At 44.0% G+C, this 21,514-nt stretch overlaps 3 protein-coding genes across 3 annotated transcripts in view; 2 read left to right on the forward strand and 1 right to left on the reverse strand.

Annotated features, from left to right (window-relative positions):
- LOC126558393 (histone deacetylase 11) overlaps positions 1–21,514 on the forward strand; it is a 61,979-nt gene that overhangs the window by 29,525 nt on the left and 10,940 nt on the right. The window lies entirely within an intron of this gene.
- LOC126557240 (nicastrin) overlaps positions 1–21,514 on the reverse strand; it is a 380,964-nt gene that overhangs the window by 25,898 nt on the left and 333,552 nt on the right. The window lies entirely within an intron of this gene.
- On the forward strand, positions 3,069–19,151 carry LOC126557611 (cyclin G). The gene is made up of 6 exons (XM_050213453.1): positions 3,069–3,212; positions 8,857–9,620; positions 16,461–16,703; positions 18,169–18,543; positions 18,629–18,852; positions 19,005–19,151. The coding sequence occupies exons 2-6, from the start codon at positions 8,877–8,879 to the stop codon at positions 19,090–19,092; spliced, it is 1,674 nt and encodes a 557-aa protein (XP_050069410.1). The 5' UTR covers positions 3,069–3,212; positions 8,857–8,876; the 3' UTR covers positions 19,093–19,151.

Genomic DNA, 21,514 nt, shown 5'->3' on the forward strand with positions numbered 1-21,514 from the left:
GCACACAATCGAAATCGTTGCTGTCAGAGGATTGTTTGAAAATTAAATTCGAGTGAAAAAGTGATGCGAAATAATGTTTGAATTATTCAAATGAAAATGAAAAAAATGATTCAATGACCAGTTATTTAAGCAAAGTCATTGGAAATTAAAAAAAAATGATTGAGATGGTGAATTTCGAGCTGTAGTGAGGTGTAATGGTTTGTGACTTGGAAATTGCAATAGATGACGCTACTTGTCATTTCAAAATCTTTCCATAGCGGAAAAAGTGAAGAAAAACCAACAACTATATTCGACAACAATCATTTACACATAAACAATGGTTTATTAATTTCATCCTAGTAACATGTACATCTCTTGTTTCGCTACGCTTTTATGTAGCCAAATATTCCGTTACCCCTCTTTTCAAGCTACCACGGCAAAACATTAGACCATTGCCTTTGTGCTGCGTGAGGTGAGAATTTACAGTGGTGAGAATAGCGCTACAGCAGGCTTCACGAACACACTCAACGCTCGCCCCATCTCATTGTTTACACACAGCACAGTAGGCTGCAGCGCATTCTTTGTTTGACTTTCATCATAAAATCGTTAGCGTTCAGACGCTCGGTGGCGTTTAGTCTCTTTGCTCTCGGAAACGGGCTTGTAACTTTTGTACCTTCCGTTGGGAGAAATCCTCTAAAGCACTAACCGACAAGAGTGAAGGTTTACGCCAGCTTCTGTCGCACAATCGAATCAATAAAGGCACAAATAATGCAGTGAAAAAAGTGGTATAGGTGGGACGGCGGATAGGACGGCTCTCCATGGCGAACCATCGTACTGCAGGACTCTAATCGGTAAAAACGGACCCCAAGCTCAACATCCCCCTGGACAACTGCACTGGAACAACGGCACACACACGCACACACATCGATGCAGGCTGGAATGCAATATATTATTATTCTAATATGGTAAAGAGTTAAAACATAATCTTCCAACTAACCTAACCAATGTAAACGTTAATCATTCATCTGGTCTGACTGGGTGTGTTTGTTGCCAATGGGTGTTTGGTACAGGCATCAGCAAGAAGCATCACCTGTGATAAAGTTGCAAAAAGCATAGGAAAGCACGCTTGGAGTGGGAAGAGGCAAGCGAGACACCGTTGCTTTTCTGGAAGCATTTTTAGCTACATCTTGAATTAAACAGCGGCCAGTGAAATTAGATGCAGCCCTTCCGCAAGCACAGGTGTGTATTTTGTTAGCAAGAGGAAAAAAGCTTAAGCTTCCCCCAGCACACATCGGATGATGAAATAGAAGCATCATTTTGTTTATTGGCTCCGCTTTGGCTTTTATTTGTGTGGGAGTGTGATTATTGCTGTACACCGACCGCGCATCGTACGTAAAACACAAGGAACAAAGCCCCGATGGTAGTGTGCGTGCTCAAAGAGTGCTTGACTGCGTAGAGTTAGCATAACGGATTTCTAACACATAGGATGACGCTTCGAATAAGTTTAGCATAGCACACAACGGGAGGGGATGGCAACATAAACACACAAACACACCATCGAGAAGGATTGAGCTGTCCGTGCATTTTCGATTGTAGTCCCAAACATCGCTTTGCTGTAGTGTTTCGTGTGCATATATTCCTGATTTGAAGGAGCCTCGCAACACACAACAACGCACAGCTGGTTTGCACACAAAGCAAGCCAAAGCGACAAGCCTACTCACACACACACACACACACACACCAAAGCGCGATTTGCGTCTTTCAGTTGCGAGAGCGCGACGGAGCGACTGCGTTTGCGTGAGAGCGAGAACGGGCGAGAGCGATTCGGGGGGGTTGTTCGCAACATAATAAACTGCAGGAGGAAGAAAAAACACCCTCGGTCGCGATTCTGTTTTGAGCCCGCGATTCGAACAGCCAAACACAAAAGGCACGACAAACGGCCGAACGCGTACGGAACGAACGGACATACCGCGGACCCAGCAGCAGCGGCAACAGTCTTGTGCGAAAAGTGCGACAACCTGCCTCGAAACGCGGAAAGAAGATGGTCCTCCCGTCGCTAAGGTGAAAGCTGCCTACTCGGACCAACAACAAACATCATCTGTGATATATGCGCGCGCGCTTGATAGTCCGCCCGTGTACTGTGCATTCCCGAAGAGCATCCTGGAGGAAAGCAATAGATGAAAAGTAGCGCAGTAGCCCGCCACCAACAACAATCGAAGGGCGAATACCCCCGAGTGTGTAACTTATTTTGCCAGTTTAGTGTTTTAGTACGAAATTATATTGTAAGTGAGTTTTAAATTATTTTAACATTACGCGTGTAAGTTGAAAGCAACACGGAAGTTGTACGATTTTAAAGTAAAAAACCCATCAACAAGACCAACACCCCAAAGAGGTAAGTTGATGGTGGATTGTGGTGTGGGAAAGGGGTGAAGGTTGCAATCAGGAGCAATGAACACAAAGCAGGACAGAAGGGCATTTCGATTAAAATAGTGTGTGGTGGCTTACGAAGGTGCAACTCCAAAATGGGAAATGATGCAATGGAAAGGAAGAAACGGTTACTAAGGAGACCTTCTCCTCCTGACCAGCTGACATTGAACGGACAACAGCACCGTAACGAAAGAGTCAGAGCAGTCACTCACTGTTCCTTGTAGAGCGCGTTCAAGGGTTCGTGTTAAAGCCTTGAACGCGCACGGATGAATAATGTTTTAATATGATTGTTTTAGCGCGTCTTTCCGTGACAACGATACTAATTCTTCTCTTTTTCTCGATTGTGGTATATTTCTATTCTAGATAGTTAAGGATATTAGCTAGTGAAAGAAGCATCATCATCACCATCATCAAGCAAATTCGGAACCCCAGTTTAAAAAGTGGACAACATTTTTCAACTCCCCACAACTGACGCAACATTTTCAACGACAATTTCTAAATACGAAAATTGAAACCTATTAGCGGAGAGCGCCCTAACCCTCTCATAAACACATGCGAGGTGGTGTACGTGAAGACCCTTCTCGCTGTGGAGAGCAATCGTGCTCGCTCACCAACACACCGAACGAAGTCTACACAACAGCAGCGCTCAGCGGACAGATGTGCTAGATTCAGCAGCAGCAGGCTCGCACCCGACCAACTCTCCACTCTGGTCGTCATTGTAGAATCTAACACCGAATTGAATAGTTCTTTATTGCTGGACACTGGGGTGACGCAAAAGTGAGAGCCACAATCACGGAAGCATCCGGGTAAGTGATCCTGTTTTTTTGTAATCCTGTCTACCAGTTTCTTGCTCTCGTTGAATTTCGGAACAAAAGTGTTACAGAATCGAAACAGCGTACAATAGTGAAAATGAAAATGCCTCGCGGTTGCGGCATGGTCACGCGGCAGCCATCTTGGATCTTTTTTTTTTTGTGTGTGCGCCGTAGGAATGTGATGTCAGCGCGGTGAAGAAATAAGTGTGTGCGCGCGCGTGTGTGTGTATGTAGGGTTGCGTGGAGGATTTACGAAACAAGGGTTAATATTTACTTTTTAAACTCTAGAAAATCTTAAGCAGTCAAAGTGTGTGGAAATCGAAAAATTAATTGATTCTGTAGAGGAGTCCGCAGAGGTTTTTTCTGCTTGTCCAACAACGACAAGAAACAAATGTCGCGGCCATGGGAGGTTACGAGATTGTGCGAGAAATTTCGCGAAATCATCACCACTGCTGGCCCCGTCTGTTGTGTGGAAGTGAGATTCATCTCCTATATTGGTTTATCCGCGTTGAAACCATCAAACACAAGGCGAATCATGATTGGACATGAATCGTCCCCGGATGAGCTGAAACATGTTAGTACAGGTTTTGTACCGGCACTGCCAGTGTAGATGGAAGGTGTGAGTTCGTGCGTGAATTCACAGTACCTCCTTGGTAAGCGGTCTCATATTTAGCGAGATGACGCATTTATTTTTTCTTCTCTTGTTTTTTGTAGACTGTTGCTAAGTGAAACGGGAATCATTAGAAAAATGAAACTTACATCCAAAGCTCTCCCCCCTCCCCGAACGCAACATCATCATCAACACCACTACAAATGCATGTAGAAAATTTTGTTCATTAGCGCAATCGCTGAACGACGGAGTCGTATCAGGTTTTTTTTGTATAAGGCCCACTAGGTCGCGCTGGTTCCACTGTGGGGTGTATGGGTGTGCAGGGCAGCTTCGGCAAGCGTGTATTAGTGTGTAGAGAAGGGTCCGCGATGTGGAGAGATGGAGAGCTGAAGCGAAATCATCTGTTTCAATGCGCGAAACATCACGAAAGCAAGGAAGAATTGGTGGGGTTTGGATGTTGTTGGGGGAAAACTGGTCGTTTGGAGCATCTTCAATTTGGAGAGTCTAACGAAAAATACACACACTTCACTGGGATATTTTGTGTTACAGCGAAAATGCTCTAGCCAGGAAGGATTATTGTAGAATATTTTTATTTTATTTTGCGAACAATTTCATACATTGTGGTTAGCTACAATGATGATCCCATTTGTGTTTAAATTCTTACTAGTTTTTAAAATGTTTTTGTGACCTATTCCACTTGAAAAGGTTTAAATAGTTGATGGAGTTGAATGCCACCGTTCAACCTGAATTCCCCCCACAATAACAAAAAATGGGAATAAATTTGCATACAATTCACCCCCAGATTTTCATTTCTCCTTCAGCCTAATCCCCCACCACCCCCCGTATACTAGAAGGGGTTTATATGCAAATATACACAACAAATCAACACACAAATACATCCGCCAGCTGAGAGTCAGCAGAACCGTTGCTCTGATGCTGATGCTCTCTGTTAATGTTTCTTCAATGCTCTCTGGCTGTTTGTGTGCGTGTGTGTAGGACGATGTTTCTGGTAGCTTTTCAACCTTCCCCGAAACGGGCGAAAACAGCTCTGTGTGGTGCTGATTCCTTCCAGAGCCTTCTACTGTGCATATAAACGCATTCAAACATGCACAAGCGTCGCACAACTCGCACCACCAACACACTTGACGCAAATAAACAAACGCCTCCCTCCCAGTCCTTAGAAGCGCATACCCTTCCCGGAGGTCAAAGGAGCAGCAGTTTTTTTTTCCTACTCGGTGACCGAGTTCGATTATCACCTTGTACACAACGGCGACAGAGTTTCTTTCGAGGGTTCCGTTGTGCGCATATGCAGGTTAAATTTTTGTTCTTCTTCCGTAGCACAAACCATTGCTGTGTCACCATGGAAACGAAGAAAAGTGTTCTGCTTCGTTACGGGAAGAAAATGGAAACGACTGTTTTTGTATGGATTAAGAAAGATGAACACCCCTTCCTGTGTCGCTGCCATGGATGCCCTACTTTCTTTTTCCTGTGACACGAAGTAACGTCACAGGGTAGCATATTAAAAACTTATTCATCACGGAAAACAACACCGAATTTAACCTTGTTTCGAATCGATGAAAACGGTGTCTAATTAGCTCAATGTCGGGCGTGCTGAGTCACGCGCATATTAGCACTCTGTTGGCTAATAAAATCTGGGGTCATTCTTTGTGTCACCTTTTTTTTTACCTACTAGCATGAGCAAGTCAGTGGTGGTTCGATATTGCATCGAATAACAAACTTTCTCGTTTTAGGTTTCAATCGACGCTCCACACTCACAGAAACCCAGGTGTCACTTTTCGGCCCTTTTTCCCTTGCTGATAAAAGACAGCTAACTGCATTTGGAAGGTCTGTGTATGTGTACTGCTTTGTTTACGCTTACGATGGGGTCTGTACCGTTCGTGTGCAGTGCGTGATGTACGGGACCGTATGGCTAATGAGAAAGCCCTGGAGCTAAGGCTAAGCAGGCCATAAGCATGGGCAACGCTTATCGCCACAGCACATAGTCGGTAGAGTGGTTGAAGTCTGGCCAGCTCTAGTGGTTACACACACGTTTCCATTGTATGTGACCTACGCGGTCTCTTCCGTCAGCTGAATCGCGTGCCCTAGATGGAGGGACGAATGGTTCACAGTGGCGTACATGTGGGCTGCACATGTGTTTCACATGTAGTTTTAGTAGGATTTGTGTGCACGTCATCGGTTTCTGACGAGGAACCTGGCTGGCGTTGGAACGATTGCAGTGGATTGGATTGCGTTGTTAAAAACGTGATCATTCACTGGCTGTGGAATGTAACTTCCAAGTTGCCTATTTTTAATCTCATACTCGTCTTTCGGGGAGGTGTGTTTCCCGTTGAAAGCGACAATAAACACAAACCCCGTCCTGCTTAATTGCATATTTGCTTACGCTGTTTGCGGAACATTGAAATCCGTTTTGTAAGACGAAAACAAAATATAATGGTCGTGGCTGATAATACTGGGTGGAGCGATAAGGCGTACTGTATTTACTGTTCTAAGCGTAGTTCTAGATGCGTAATGGTAGGGTTTTAATTGAGGTTAGGATGACGAATGAAATGATTGTAATAGCTCTTGAATAACAATGTCTAAATATATTTTGCGTCTAAAATAAAGATTTAAATTTTTCGACGTCATTTAAAAGATTAGTGACACACATATGTACATGGCCCAGTCATCCGCTTTTTTTTTTTTTTTGAATGACTCCTCTCTGTGCTTGAGCAAAAAAAGACGAACATTTCGATGTTTGTTTTTAGGTTAATAATCATCTTTACTGAGTGATAATCTCCTTTTAGATGCAAAAGATAATTCTTTTTCCTAAGATTTGCAACCTTCACACGCACACACACGAAAATGTTCAATCATGAGTCATAGGTGACCAAACTAGGAAAATTTCGAACAAGATAAACATAATTTTACCTGAATTTATTATAATAATCTACCTCCTATCTTATGACCCGTGTTCGGAATGAAAGAATTTGTACCTTCTGATGGTGTCTGGTCTGGTCTTTGAGGCTGTTCTATTTAATGAATCACCATCGTACTGTTAATGTTAAAACCGTTCCGCCCATGCCTTTCTGTTGTCCGGGCACTCTAAACCACGAAAACCAGACGATAGCAGCAGGTCACAACATTCTTTTGCGCCGCCCACATTATAACCTCATTTCCTCCTCATTATCTATCAGTCTCCTGTTCCTGTTTCCTCCTATATATTCCCTTTATCAACAACATTTCTTCTTTTCCTATCTCCTATCCGCCACTCGTAACATACTTTGTTTTGATTTTCCAGTGTTCAATAGACATGCGTTAACCTTTTACATCCAAATTTTCCAGATTTTAAAGTAAGTGTCGAAGCGCGCACATACACAACGGCATAACAGAAAGCAAGAAAGATTTGCTAAATTGCCGCCTATGCTGCATAAGCATAGCGAGAAGAGGAAAAAATACAGGGTAGACAGACAAGACAGAATAGTTCTAGCCAACGTGTTCTGGTTCAAGCGCTGCACTCTATCTATCTCTGGTGTCGCCGTGCCCGTCTGGCATTGATTGCTCTGGTTCTGGTTCTTCGGATAATCCTGTTTCTTTGGCTGGCGTACAATTATTGCAAGTTCCAGTTCTGACCTCGCGCTCACTTTGCTTGGTTTCAAGGATAACAACACGGGAGAGATATCCATCCTGCGTTTTTTCTAAACTTAGTCTCTCGTGATCAACTTCGATAGCAATCTTCTCGCCCCGGTTGAGGAAATTGCTTCGTAAAACGGAAAAGGAGAAGCACGCGCGCACTCGCAAGTCAAGGATAAAGGATCCATCCGGGAAGAATTCAAAGCCAGCAGCGCACTCGTGTGCACACCTTTGGAGAGTCAGCAGCGAACCGAAGAAGTCAATCGTCGGCTAACCATAAAAATCGTACGAAGGTCTTTTAGATCGTTTGAGTTCAATATCTTCTTGGTGTTCTGTGTCTCTCGCCCTGCGAGCCACCACACACACACCGAAGTGAACGAGATTTAACTGACCGCTGTGTGCGAAGGACTAAGAGATTGTAGTTTTGAACAACTGTCGCGAGCATCTCGTTTGGGCTCGTTTTAGCGATCACAAGAAAAAAGGGGTTTGTGATCTCTGTGTCTGTGTGTTTTATAAGTCCTCCTCTTCCTACTCTGTCGCAAGCTTGTGCCAATATTGTTCCTTCTACACGATTCTGGCCCGGTGTTCAAAGCGGGTGTATTAGAGTCACTCAGTGTACGTTTGAGCCAAAAAAAAAAAAAAGCAGAAAAGACAGACCGTAAAAAGAGTATTAAAGTTAGTTCGTGTCGCACTTGCCAAAAGCGCGTCAAAACCCACTAACTGGTGTATACTCGCATTGAAGTCTCCGTACTTGAGTTGTTGAGAAGAAGAGAAAAAAGCTCACCCGCAACTGACACCCTCTTGTTGGCTTTTTGAAGAATCGAACTGTAACGGAAGAACCGAGAAAGAAGCAACACAATCAGAGGCCAAGCTAAAAAAAAAAGAAAGAGGAGAGAACTGAGGGTTTTTCTGAGTGTCACATTTCAGAAAAAAGGGTTACAAGAAAAGCCGAGGTGATCCTATCCTGGGTCACTTTACGCTGGGTAACCGTCACTAAACTCTAGTACCTATCGTTTTGCAAAATTCTACGCAATCAATCGAATAATACACGACACTAAGCGAACTGCTCAACAGTCTTGCGGCTGTGCGTGCAGTGCGTGATCGCAGGGTCGAGTAGCTTATTGGATTGGCTGTGTTGCAGCAATACCCGCATTTTACAAGAGCAAGAAATATTAAAAAATCAGTAAATTTAAAAGTAAAACGCTAATCGTTCTCGACAAATCGAATCTCTCTTGTTCTTGTTTTCCTTCCACCTCCCCAAATTACCCGTTCAATCTCGCGGGGCGTCACTCACATTCCGAATCCAATCCGGACTTGGACGCGCTGTATTTGCAAACGATATACGAACGGTAACACGAAACCAAAAAAACCCCTCTTGCACAATTCGTGTAAAAACAGGTACTAGGCCAGCCCTCAGTATGTCTGTCCCTGTGAGCTGCTACTCTGTCGATAGCATGAACAACATCGACCAGCAGCCCATCGGCATCGGCGGCCACGGTCTACACACGTCCAACTCCTCGTCACACCAGATGATGATGATGGAGGAGGACGATGTCCACCGGCCAATGATGAGGATGAGCCCAACGACAAACGTTCATGCGCACGACCAGACGATGCATCACGATCAGCGGATGTTGTCAGAGGAGGGCCGGCTTGGGACACCGGATGCTGCTGATGGAGTTCTGTTGGCGTCGCACCACGACTGTCGCCGCGGTGGTCCCAATGCCGTGGGCCCGGGCAGCGAAAGCACCACCAGCTATCACTACCCGCCGCACCAACAGCATCATCATCATCAACACCACCACCACCGCCATCATCGGAACCATCCGATGATGATGGATACCGCCGCGGACGGTACGGGATGCGCCAATCATGACGATGGCCAGGACTTAGCCGGAGCTGCCGGGGCAGCGGCAGCGGCTAAGTGCACCTCACCACATAAGCACACCACCAACAATGCATCATCATCATCATCATCACCATCATCGACATCACCGGCGGCATCATCAGCAAATGCCGGCGGTGCAGCAGCAGCAGCAGCACCAGCCACGCCACCACCACCATCGCCGCAAACCTTCGAGGAGATGATGGCCAAGCTGAGTGAGCTGCTTGCCATGGAACCGAAGTACCAACCGAACCTTTACCTGCCGCAACAATCAGTCGTAAGTAGACAAGCTACATTTGCTATTTTTTTTACTTTCTTTCCCATTTTCCTTACCGCGCCGGGTTCGAAGAAGTAGACGAAAAAGTTATAAACTCCTTTTCCAGCAGCAGCAGCAGCAGCCATCAGTCCCGCGTCCGATAGTGGTTAGCATTTTCAAGTTCAAACACGCTTGCATTGTGTGTGTGTGTGTGTGTGTGTGGAACGTCGCATGCCGCGCATTCCAGCATACTTTCGGTAGCGAGTGAAACGACGTGGGGGGGAGGGTCAGGCCACCACCAAACCAACCAACAAAACAGACAAAAATCGAAAGTTTTAATGATTTGCTACGCCTGCTCTCCAAAACTCCAAAACACACCTATGTATATGGAGTCTCGCTCGTAAGGTGTATCGGAACGCAAACCAAAGCTCTTGGATGGCCCGAAAGCCAGAAACATTTGCTTCACACTCTCTCGAACACGCGAGCCAGACAGAGGCAGAGACAGGCTTCTGCTCTGTGCACGTGTGCTGTGCCGTCATCATCGGAGGGATGTGTCCGTCATGCCGTCATGTACATGCATTTTGCAACCCCAACTGTGCTGTTGCTTTGTGGTGCTCACCCTAAAGGCGATTAGAGTGGTGCACGGCGCATGAAAATTGCACGTGAATTATGGACATGTTTTATTCCATTAACTCGGGCTGTGCTCTGTTTCTCAATAATTGTGGCAGCGTCGAAAACCTCCTGGCGGAGGAGTACACGACGCGACAGCTGTTTCGTGATTTGAAATGGTGGAAATCAAAACCATTCATCGGATAAAAAAGCATGAAAATGGTTACCAATGAAGATTACGATGTAAATTCGCATTCGGAGTTCGTCGCATTTTGGAAAAAATAACACGACGAAATTGGTCGATTGTAAGATTGACACAAGTGGCACAACAACTGTCTCTTTTTTTATCAGCAAAACTAACAGATATGGTTTGTCGTTTCGGGGGTTCTATCGTCTGCCGTCATCTTCTGAAGATGTTTTTACATTGCGACAACTCCTCTCCTCCAGGAAGACTGTCTTTATCTTTGTTATTAGAGTCTGGTATCAAGCAAACATCAGTATAAGGAGTTCAAGTTCAGCTCTAAGTTGATCGCACGTAGATGATCGAACACAACAGCGTTGTGTGATGATTGTTTCGTTATGTAGCGAAATTTAGCAACAACTTCCAAATTAAATTTAAATTTACAAGAATGGCCCCTTTTGCCTTTTCTTCAACCATCTTCAATTTAGCTTCTTTTACAACTGTTTAACAACTAACAATTGCAGGATTTCACCCGCAAAAGATGCACAACATCCGGTTTAGTCAACTTGAATCATCTTTTATGCATTAAAACGTTCATTTTTCGTCTGCGGATGTTGTGGGTACCCCTAACAAAAAACCTGTTTTGCTCAAAAAGACGTTATGAGAGGCTTCTTTTGGGGATGTATTATAGGCTCTTCTTGTTCGGTTATGCTCAATATGACACAAATACAGATCCGCTTGCCGATGAAGCAGGGTACAGGAACCTAAATATCTGTATGTGTGCAATGTTGTCTTGTAGATTATGTGTGCCGTTTTTTTTTTGCACAGTATTTCCTACTACCGACAAGGCGTGTGGGGGCCAACCTATGCGTGATCACGTAGTCACTTATTTATAGAACGCTCGATGGCTTAAAGAGGGAAGGTTGTATGACTTTGTTGTTGAGCTCGTTTTAAGTGAAGCCGCGTCCTGTCTCTTGGAACGAGGTTAGAAAATACGCTGTTTAGGAGGGGCAAGATATGGATATAAGATTGATGCCACAAACTTCTCGAAAGCTCCTTTTTTGTTTGAAAATTGGAAACTACTAACACTATATTTGTTGCTTGAAATTCTGGTGAAATTCTGGTGTCGTGGGGGATTTCTACTAGTAAAGCATAAAAAAACAACATCCAACTATAATGATGACGCTTTGCTTGACTGTTGTTTTTTTTTCCTGTACAAACCACATGAAAAGATAACCACACATCACCCCACATTTGTGTCCGTTACGCTGATGGCATATTTTGTTATCACCATCACTGTTGAGCACGGCGGCGCGAGAGCCTGTCTGTCTGATGGCATGACCCACTGATAGCGCTCACCAGAGCCCTGACATCAAGAACTCGTCTCGTATCTGATGGTGGTGTTATGGGTTTTGCTTCTAACCGTTTCTTAACACTTTGAATATTTGTAGTTTTCCAAGTATTTGTGTCGCGACGCGCTTTTTGAGCCGTGTCGGATCAATAAGGTGAACTTTACGAGAGCGCTCTTTGAGCTAGAAGAAGCTGCCTATTGGTGGGGGACTATTTTTAATAACATCAGCATTGTGTGTTGATAATGAGTTGTTGATGCCCTTTAAAGAGACACGCTCGATGGGTTTTACTCTATGCCTTGATGGCTTCAGTACTTTAAGCGCAAGTGCTTACGGTGTTAATCTGGGCAATGAATATCTCAACCGAATCCCTCTCGCTGCCTTATCACGTGTGTATTCGAGTTCGAGGCATATCAAACCAATGATAAAGCCGACTCATCGTGGTGTCGACTTTGGTTCCACAGGAAAAAAAAAAACAAAGAAAAGTTGTTTCCTGACATTCAATCATATTAACGTTTTTTGCAGCACCATGATACTAGCGTTTTTGCCGTATCGAGGGGGCAGAGCGTTATCAGCGCGAGTAGTACGGGACGACAGGATGGAATTAAACCGAAAATGTATCCCCGGAAAAGGTCGACGACCGTCAACGAGCGAAGGCAAAATGGCGGTGTAGTAGTAGGGTGGTCAATCTTGTGATCTCGGTGTACTAAATGTCGGTCTACTGAGAGGGAAGGGACTACGTGATAATGTGCGATAAAATAGAAATAATAACAGAGTACTTTACCTCTATCGCTAGAGGTGTTGTGATATTACTTGACGGGGTCTCTCGCTCTCATGTACGTCACGTCCGAGACTTGTTGTCTTGTTTTATTTGTGAAGATACGCGATGGTTAAATGGGGGTAGTAGAGTTGGGAACATGAGATAATTGTTCGTACCGACAGAAGATGTATGATGAAAGGTGTTGTTTGACTTTGCTACAAATGATAAAGCAATAGACGACGACACACAACGCCCGGTTGCTGCACGCCCGGGTTTTGTAGGGTCTTGATTCAATAATTTTCTAGCAGCCTCGCATTCCATAATTTCCATGCTAATGCATACGCTAAATAGACATTGTTACCACCAGTTGTAATAAGCGGCCTATCCTGTTCGAAATTAACCGTTCTCGTCGTCGGCTGTTCAAGCTTTGTTGTCGCCCTTATTGCTGCTGCAACAATCCATTAAAAGCAACAGTTTGCGCCACATTCTTGCTGCACTACCTCTTGAAGCTCGTTTGCTCTCTAAGGCGAACCTTGGCGAACAATTCGTAATACTGCCGTTGTTGTTACTCGGCGTAACACACAGAGAAAATAGGAACTTCCATGTTTCTAGACGACGCTTTGTTAAGCTTAGTGGTGCATAACAGAAAGAATGGATTGTTAAACATCAAGAGATTGCTTGACTTTTTTCTTGAAGCTTTTCTCAAAAAAATATATGATGCACAGAGTGAAACGGGCGTTTCTTCGGCAGCCATCGGTGTCGAGAGTATGATACATAATCTTGCAAGTTAAATATGATTGCGCTGGACTAGTGGTGTGTGTGTGTTCGCTGTAAATCATGTGATAATAATTTCTCTCACATGTTGTGCGCTAGGCCCGCTGCTAAAGATGTACCGTTTCAGTTTTCCTTTTTTTTTTTTTGGTTTTGGTTATCTGCAAACAATGTAGAGAAGGAATGGAAGTGTGGAATAGATGGAGCCCCAGAGAGATGGGAAGCAGTACAATAAAGAAACAGAATTTACATATGGATGAGCCATGGAGGAGAGAAACATGTATCAACCAGAATAAATGTATACAAATGCAGATGGTAGACGAGCGGGGGAGACATAGTGAAATGTTTTGAATACACTGTGCTCCGGGAGAAACGGAACTGCATAGTTGCTTTACTTTATTAACGCTCTTGATCATACCATACAAGAGACTTTATGCTTCTATTGTGTGAGTCAGATTTTTTTTTCAATTACGTTCCAAATAATTACACTTCAACGCGTCCACATTCGGTCCAGGAAGTGGAAGAACAAAACACCCATCCATGCACCACATGAACCGGTCACATGAGGTTCTAAATGTTAGTTTAAAGAATCGCCGAGTGTGTCTGATTAAAATTGGATGCCCTAGCGGAGCTCTACTGGGTAGGACATATCTATTGTCCGTTTTTTTTAGGTTGTCCTCTCTCTATTTTACTTTTTCGTGCGTGACCGTCACGGTTGGTAGCTCTGTTTCTGCACTGATGTGATGAGGCACGATAAAACACATAAAGAGAAGGGACGACACATGCTTTATGTCATAGTTGCGCCTGAGATCGCGTAATAAAAAACCAAGTAAAAGCAAACTAATATCTGTAAACTATTCACTAAAACAGATCACTCCAATCTAAAACAAAAATGCATCCAGATTACGGAGACAATAAAATTGATCCAATCATCCTTAACATGATCACTTCCGATTGATTTCGTCCAAAAATAAACGATGCAAATGACGCTTTTTTTTTGTGTTTATAGAGACGCAAATTTTGCAACCGGTAGAACCAGTTTTCGACTACATTTAGCATGATTTGATTGGTAGTATGGGAGGACTCGTTTGAGACACTCTGTGCAGCAAAGCCAGACACACATATGGACGCCATTTAATGGTACCGGTCGGGTGTCTTGCGTCCGGAAGATGGAAAACGAGAGAGGAGGGTGGTCGTCAAACCAGACTTATAAAGGGAAAGACGAGAAACATCATTACGTACAAAGCAACACACACACTCACCGTCATAAGTGCGTGTGGGGATGTGTTTGGTGCTGTTGGTTCCGCTTTTCGTAAGAGACGACGGCGGTTGTTGTCGGAATCGGAGGAGAGGAATGTTGCCCGACGGACGACAAGCACACATACACACATACACACACAGGTGGTTATGAAGAAGCGGAGAGAGTGGAGAGAGGTGGTGTACAAGATTTATTTTCGGTTTCAATGTCAACTGCTTTTTGATCCCTTCGATGACGAGAGTTTCCTGCGGAATGGTTGGTTGGTTGGACCCAGGAGAAATCACTCCGGATAAGATCGCTACAGGTCACTACGCACGGACAACTCACGGGATGAGTTTGTTTCGCATTATATTGTACGTGGTGCACAGTTTCCAATGCATAATGATCGTTACTATACACCGACGAGACATACCTTGATGGGTGTCGAAGGTGCAAAGTTTATTCATGCATGAAGAACAACATCCATCCCCCCATCCAAACGTCATTCAGGCACATCTGATTTAGTCTCGATTATTCAAATGTGCAAATGGGCGAGTTTGTACATCTTTTTTGTCCTCTCTCTGTGCTTTCTTACGCTTCATTGGGCGGGCAATTGACACTCGGCCAGGCTGCCAACAGCTGGTGCTGTGGTCTTTTTAAAATTGTTATTTTTCTGCCTACATAAATACGCTGTTGGCCTGTTGACGACACGACACAGAGAGGTGGTGGTTACGTCGGATAATTTGTCATACCGAAGGATATGTCCTTCTGTCGGCCTATTGCCTTCAGCTGATCGTACGAGGTGTGGTGGTTTGGTTTGCCTTTGTTGTGAAGGATACACGATCCTACGTAACAGATGTTATTAGAAGGTTGTGATATTCTACCGAGATTGTGTTGTTTTTGACATACATTTTGATGTATTGGCCACACATATAGTGGTCAAAATGTATAAAAGTGAAACTCAAAATTTATTCAAAATGATCGCTAAGACAAAAAACAAACCCTCCTATGAGGGAAACAGGCGTGCCACCATAATCATCTTCCCTGCCTACCGTTTAAAATCCCCTGCGGTCACCCCTCTTACGCTAGTAGGGGTTTTTGTGGTATGTGGTGTGGTGTGGTCACTTTGCAACATTTTGTGTAGAGCACCCCCGATATTTGAAGGTTGGATGAATGCGCGATCCAAGTGTTGGTGATATGATCCATCCATTACAATCCATTTCCCTGGTGTGTGTGTGTGCGTTTCTTCACGACGTTGTTGGTTGAAGAATCCGCCATCCATCACCCCCCAACCACCACTGGGAGAGTGAAAGAGCACCATTTTCTTGTTGACAATCTTCTTCCATATGATGGTGCGACTTGGCTCGTTTCAGGGTATTTTTGACCTCATTTTTACATAATCACACTCGCAATGATTTTTTGAGGTGATGGTGGCGTTCCGTTGGTGTATCCCACTTTTCCCGTTTTTTTTTTGTTTGTTTGCAAATCGAGAGAGTAGAGTACGTTTTTGGAGGCCAACCAAGTTTGTTATTGTTTATAGTTATGGTTGTGCCCGGAAATCTTTCCTTTTTCCAATTTCTTTAACGTGGAGATCTAGAAACTCCTGGCCACGAACACTTGCGCGAGGCCATTGCTCTATATGCACTCAAAATCATTAAATTGTTATGTTGGACCATTGGGCGCATCAGATTGACCCTGATGCTGATTAATGTTTTGTTAAATATTTATAATCATTCATGCAAGAAGCGTTTGTATTATTGTTTTGTTAACCGTTGATGCGCGAAGGCTGATGGCTACTACTGCTGCGTCCCCAATTCCTTTCACGTTTTAGTTCAAAAATTCACCTACTGCGCTACCAATCATCCTTGATGTTGTTTTGAGGAGGCCAATGACTTGTCGTTTTGTTTATATTGTGCTTAAATTTTGTGTCTGTTTCCGAATATCGCTTCCACAGAATGGCGAAATCACGATCGGCACCCGCGATGGAGCTGCCCATGTGCTGCGCTGCCTGAAGGTTTGGTACGAGCTGCCGAACGATGTCCTGTTCGCTGCCATTAACTTGGTTGATCGCTTCCTGACCAAGATGAAGGTCCGCCCGAAGCATATGGCGTGCATCTCGGTCAGCTCCTTCCATCTGGCGGTGCAGCAGCTTAGCATGCCGATCATCGATACCGAGGATCTGATTGCTATATCGCAGGTAAGGTTTACTTACTTATAAAATAATAGTTTAAGTAGGTTAAGGTAGAGAATTGTGGCTAAGAGAACACTTTCACCAGAACTAGAACGGAAGCGGAATTATTACGATAGGCGGTAGGGCGTTTCAATTCATACTGGTCCGATCCGCAAACTCGCTCCATCTAGCAGCGAGATCTATCGTTGTAAGGTTTTTTACTCTTGAACACACGCCTTAGTTTCGAAGGGGTATGAAAATAGAAATCGATCGTTTACGGCCGAATAAACACGATCGCGTTGGGAGATGTGTTATTCGATTGGGTGGGACTTTGAGTGTTAAATTAGTTGACATTTCCGTTCTCGAACAGCCGCAGTAGGCAGCAGCAGCATGATGAGAGTTTGCACCCATTTTGACATACAAATGTGTAAACTTCTTCGATAGAGTTAGAAGTTGTGGAACGTATATTAGCGTTACTTCTTGTTAGAGATTAGATGTAGTTACATTCTTCTGTTTTGTGTGCAGTTTTGTAACTGCGAACAAATCGAACTCCACTTGCTACAACACTTCTAGTTTGAAGCGAAGGTAGCGGAGGAGGGTGTGTGTTGATTAGTGTAACAATCATCATCACCATCACCATTAACGTGGTCCTCCCTCTACATATCGAATAACAACAGACAATATGTATCACGCACTCTGTGCATGCGTCGCAACTGAACCAAAACCGAGTAAAGTATCCAGACAACGCGTAAACAAACATAGACCGCCGCATGTGTGTGTGTGCCAAGAGAGATCGTGCATGATCGATAAAAAATTGAAGTGAGCAAACGTTAGGGTGCTTCTTCTCGCAACAACACACATATCGTTGTTTGGTTATCACAAGCCCCGCATTACGCCGTGCGCGCTTAAACACGACCGCCCCATGAGCAATGACCGTTCGAAGGCGGCAGCAGCAGAAGCTCGCGCCAATGCTGGGCTTGGCTTCTTTGCCTTGCCGTTCAATCACTTAACACTTGCAACAATTTTCTATTCGTTGGACGCTTTGCGCCCTTTCCTAGCTAACCTCTTGCTCAGCATGCGCATGGGGGGTTTTGTGTACATAAATCACCGTCTTGATGGGCGATCGAATCGAGGGATGGGTCCCCCGCGTCAATGTGCGACGGAATAGCATTGAGCATAAAGATTTGTTCACTTGGTGGTAAGCCGAGTGTAGTGTAGATGAGGGGCGAAGAAGAAGAGTGGTTATGAAATTAGGACCAGATGTTTTGCTTCTCTTACTCTTGTGTATAAATCGGATCATCACACCATGTTGTTGCCATTAGGTTAAACAGTTAGTGTGTGCGCATTTGCTTTTAAAAGCAATATGGTTGCCAATGTCTAATGCTGTGTTTGTTGACTAGAGAGAGAGAGTACGCCTTGCGGCCGCATCTTGTTTAATTATTCTAATGATTTTTTTTATGAAATTCCCTTTCCATGTGTTGTTGACTTACAGTGCCGTTGCACGTCACGCGATCTGGTGCGGATGGCGGACATCGTTGCCAACAAGCTGGGCGTCCAGATGAATCTGGCCCCGGTTACGGCACTCTCGTTCATCCGACTGTTCTACTACATCTTCGAGAAGGCGGCGGATGCGCTCGGTCTGTCGGAAATCTTCAAATCAGCCATTTCACTGGCCGATCTTGAGATGCGCCTGGAAATCCTGGCGTGTGACGCCAGCTGCGCCAGCATCCGCCCGTCCGAGCTGGCACTCGTGATGATCTTCACCCAGATGGATGTGTACGTTAGTGCGAACAAGGACAACGGTCTGGTACACCAGCAGATTCACGATCTCGTTGACTACGCCATCCAGCTGCAGAAATTCTGTCGAGTGAGTATTAAACGAGCCACAGAAGAAGCAATGCGTCCCAGAATTTATTAATAACCCCTTTCGTTCTCGTATTCTTATCACACAGATCCCGGACAGCAGCTTCCTTTACAGTCACAGCATTGTGACGAAGATTCTATCGCTGTACAATGGTCAGCACAAGATCCAGCACAAGCAGCGGCTAGTATGGAAGCTTTCCTCCCGTACAATGCGTGTGCTGCGCCCCACTGACAAGTTGACCTCCTATTTGCCAACGATTGCCGAACACCACCATACCAACGGTCACATGAGCAGCAACAATCTTCGATTCAGGTAAGGCTTTTGTTCTTTTTATTTCAAAATATTTCTTTTATTATTTGTTCGATTTAGAATTGAACAATTTCTGCAACCGTTTGATAAACGGAAAATAACGGTTGGTTAAAAAAACGTTTTGTTTTTTCTCTCTTCACTATATCCGTCATCAGAACTGGCAGCGTAAGCTCCGAAGACGATGGGGAAGATTGGCCAACGTCGCCGATCGTCGCCGTTTGCGAACAGTTTGTGGACGAGTAAAACGATCCTTTTCTCGATCGGATCTCGATCGATTGCGTCAACATATTTACGCGCACACAACAACAACACACTCTCTTTTCTCCTACGATTTAAGTGATTTTATTCGTACTCGCGTAATTGTGTGTGTTTGTGAAGCGGAAGAATCGGAGAAAAAACTTCCGAACAACGAGCGATTACAAGAAGATAAAGAGACGGAGAAGCAGCAAGACGAATTATTTCCGAAACACCCCTCCCCATCATCATCTGGAAGATGTGCTTTATGCTGTGCAAAAAATCGAAAAAACCCTTGACAATCCTGACCAGACATTCTTCGGAAACATCTGACCTACCACCAATCGAACAAGGGTGGATTTATGTGCGTTATATTGAAGAAATCATTTGTGGTTGGGTGCTGTGCAACGGGGAACCAACAAGAGGATATGCTGCGCGTGCTTCGTACAAGTATCGCGGGGCCATCCGTATGTGATAACAACACCATCAGCAGCTGCAACAAGTTGAAGAAGAAAAAATAGTGATAATAATTGCTTTACACAAATGTGTTTTGACCAAGGCAAAATGTGGCAATACCCGGCCAAAGAAACGATTTCCACCCCCGCCAGCATTATCGAGCCGATCCTCCAGCGAGAAGAACGTGTCTGGAGAAGGAGCGGGAAGATTCGTTGGCTTTGGTTTGGTGGTGTGAGAGAGTTGTTGGACTTATGTGACGCGGTTCTGAAAAGAATCAACGCGACGAGAAGAAGATGGAGGCGAAACAGTGCAGAGAATGGAGGGATTCATCAAGCTGCAGACACACGGAAACGGACACTTCGGTTGGTAAATGTTAATTTTATTTTGTTTTCCTCCCTTTTTTTGGTGTAAGCAAGAGAATGCATATTTCTATAACACTTCTTATTTCATCATAAATAGTGTAGGACAACACAAAAAAGAGCAGAGTTAGAAAACAAAAGAAAAAGAAACAGAATCAATTTAATTCGTTGGATAAGCTTTATGAATTGGGTAAGAGCTATTGCGATTGGATGGAAAGAAGGAACTTATTTCGTTCGTCGCGTCAAGGGGGTAGGGTATTGAAATTGACACAACGCCAATTGAAACAAACAGGCGGTTGAGAGAGAAAAGAAACATCTTGGATATATCGAGGACGCGTTGTGTGTGGTATGTGGAGGAACTTTCTTCGAAAATGGTTAAACACACACACACACTTACAAACAAAAAACGAACGAAAAAGAAAAAAAACATCAAGCAAACAAAAAAAAAACAATAAAAATCTCTGAAAAGTTACGCAAAAGTATATGCAAGCATAAAAAGAAAGATAAAAGTAAAATCAAAAAAAGTACAAAATATACAAAACGGTTTAAAAAAATCCTTAGCTGATAAGTTGTGTTTTAGGGTTTAAATGGCCGTTGACACACACACCGACGCCAAGTGACATTTAAATTACCTAGTAGCAACAAGCGCAACTACTAAGTTTTCAGAGTGTGTGAGTGAAATCTCTGTCCCGAAAAAAATTACAGATTTTTGGTGGGCACTGACATTGAAGTGTTTACTGGCGTGTGTCAGTGAGCCCCAACAGTCGTGTGTTTGGGAAGAGAATTCGCTCCACACACCGGTAAGGATTAAGGAATCACACTTACATGTTGAAAAAATGAGGAAACATACGGAATGACGAGAATTACGCAACAGACCCAATATGGTAATGATATGAAAGGAACAACAATCCCAATTTGCAATCAAAAGAAGAGTAAACATCTTAAATTGGCCGCCAGAACAGAGGGCAAAAGTGAGGGATCTAAAAACAAAGAAAGCCCGAGAGAGAGGGTGAGAAAGAGAGCATTTTGTGTTTATGTTTACAAATGTTATTTTGTTTTGTTTTTTTTTTTTTTGTACCACAAACAACAAAAAGTCTGTCTGGAATAATATTGAATTTCTCGTTGTCTTTCTTTTGCTTAAGAACAGAATTTCAATACACAAAACGCGATTGCACATTTTTATTGGAGCAACCGAAAGAAAACGGGGGCATTTTTTTTGCTGTGCGCCTATGCTTGAGGAATCGCCATCACCACCATGAAGTAAACGAGAATGAGAGAGAGAGAGAAAGGATACCTTTTTGACCATAAAGCCAGTACTGAATGTGTTATTAGTTTGTAGAAGAAACAGGTGGATGGAAAAATCATTTAGCAGAGCCCATACCAGACAGACCCGATTGATGGAAAACCCGCTGCTGCAAGTTCCGGCCACTTTGCTGCAATTGTGAACCTTACAGACAGCCTGAACCGCAGAGAAGACGTGGATGAAAAGATTAAAATGTTTTGAAGCCTGCAGCACACGATTAGGATTTCGTCCTCCTTTGGATTGGATGTAGGAGGAGAATGTGCAGGCAAGTTTTGTTCCAAATTAGCCGCAGCAAACACACAATTTACTTTCT

This window comes from Anopheles maculipalpis, chromosome 2RL (assembly GCF_943734695.1).
Source record: "Anopheles maculipalpis chromosome 2RL, idAnoMacuDA_375_x, whole genome shotgun sequence".
NCBI classification, from domain to species: domain Eukaryota; kingdom Metazoa; phylum Arthropoda; class Insecta; order Diptera; family Culicidae; genus Anopheles; species Anopheles maculipalpis.

Bases quoted from the DNA above. Each gene is read 5' to 3' on its own strand.
- LOC126557611 (XM_050213453.1), top strand. From the start codon at position 8,877: ATGTCTGTCCCTGTGAGCTGCTACTCTGTCGATAGCATGAACAACATC. The intron at 9,621-16,460 runs GTAAGTAGACAA...TCGCTTCCACAG, and splicing joins ACCTGCCGCAACAATCAGTC to AATGGCGAAATCACGATCGG. The intron at 18,544-18,628 runs GTGAGTATTAAA...CTTATCACACAG, and splicing joins AGCTGCAGAAATTCTGTCGA to ATCCCGGACAGCAGCTTCCT.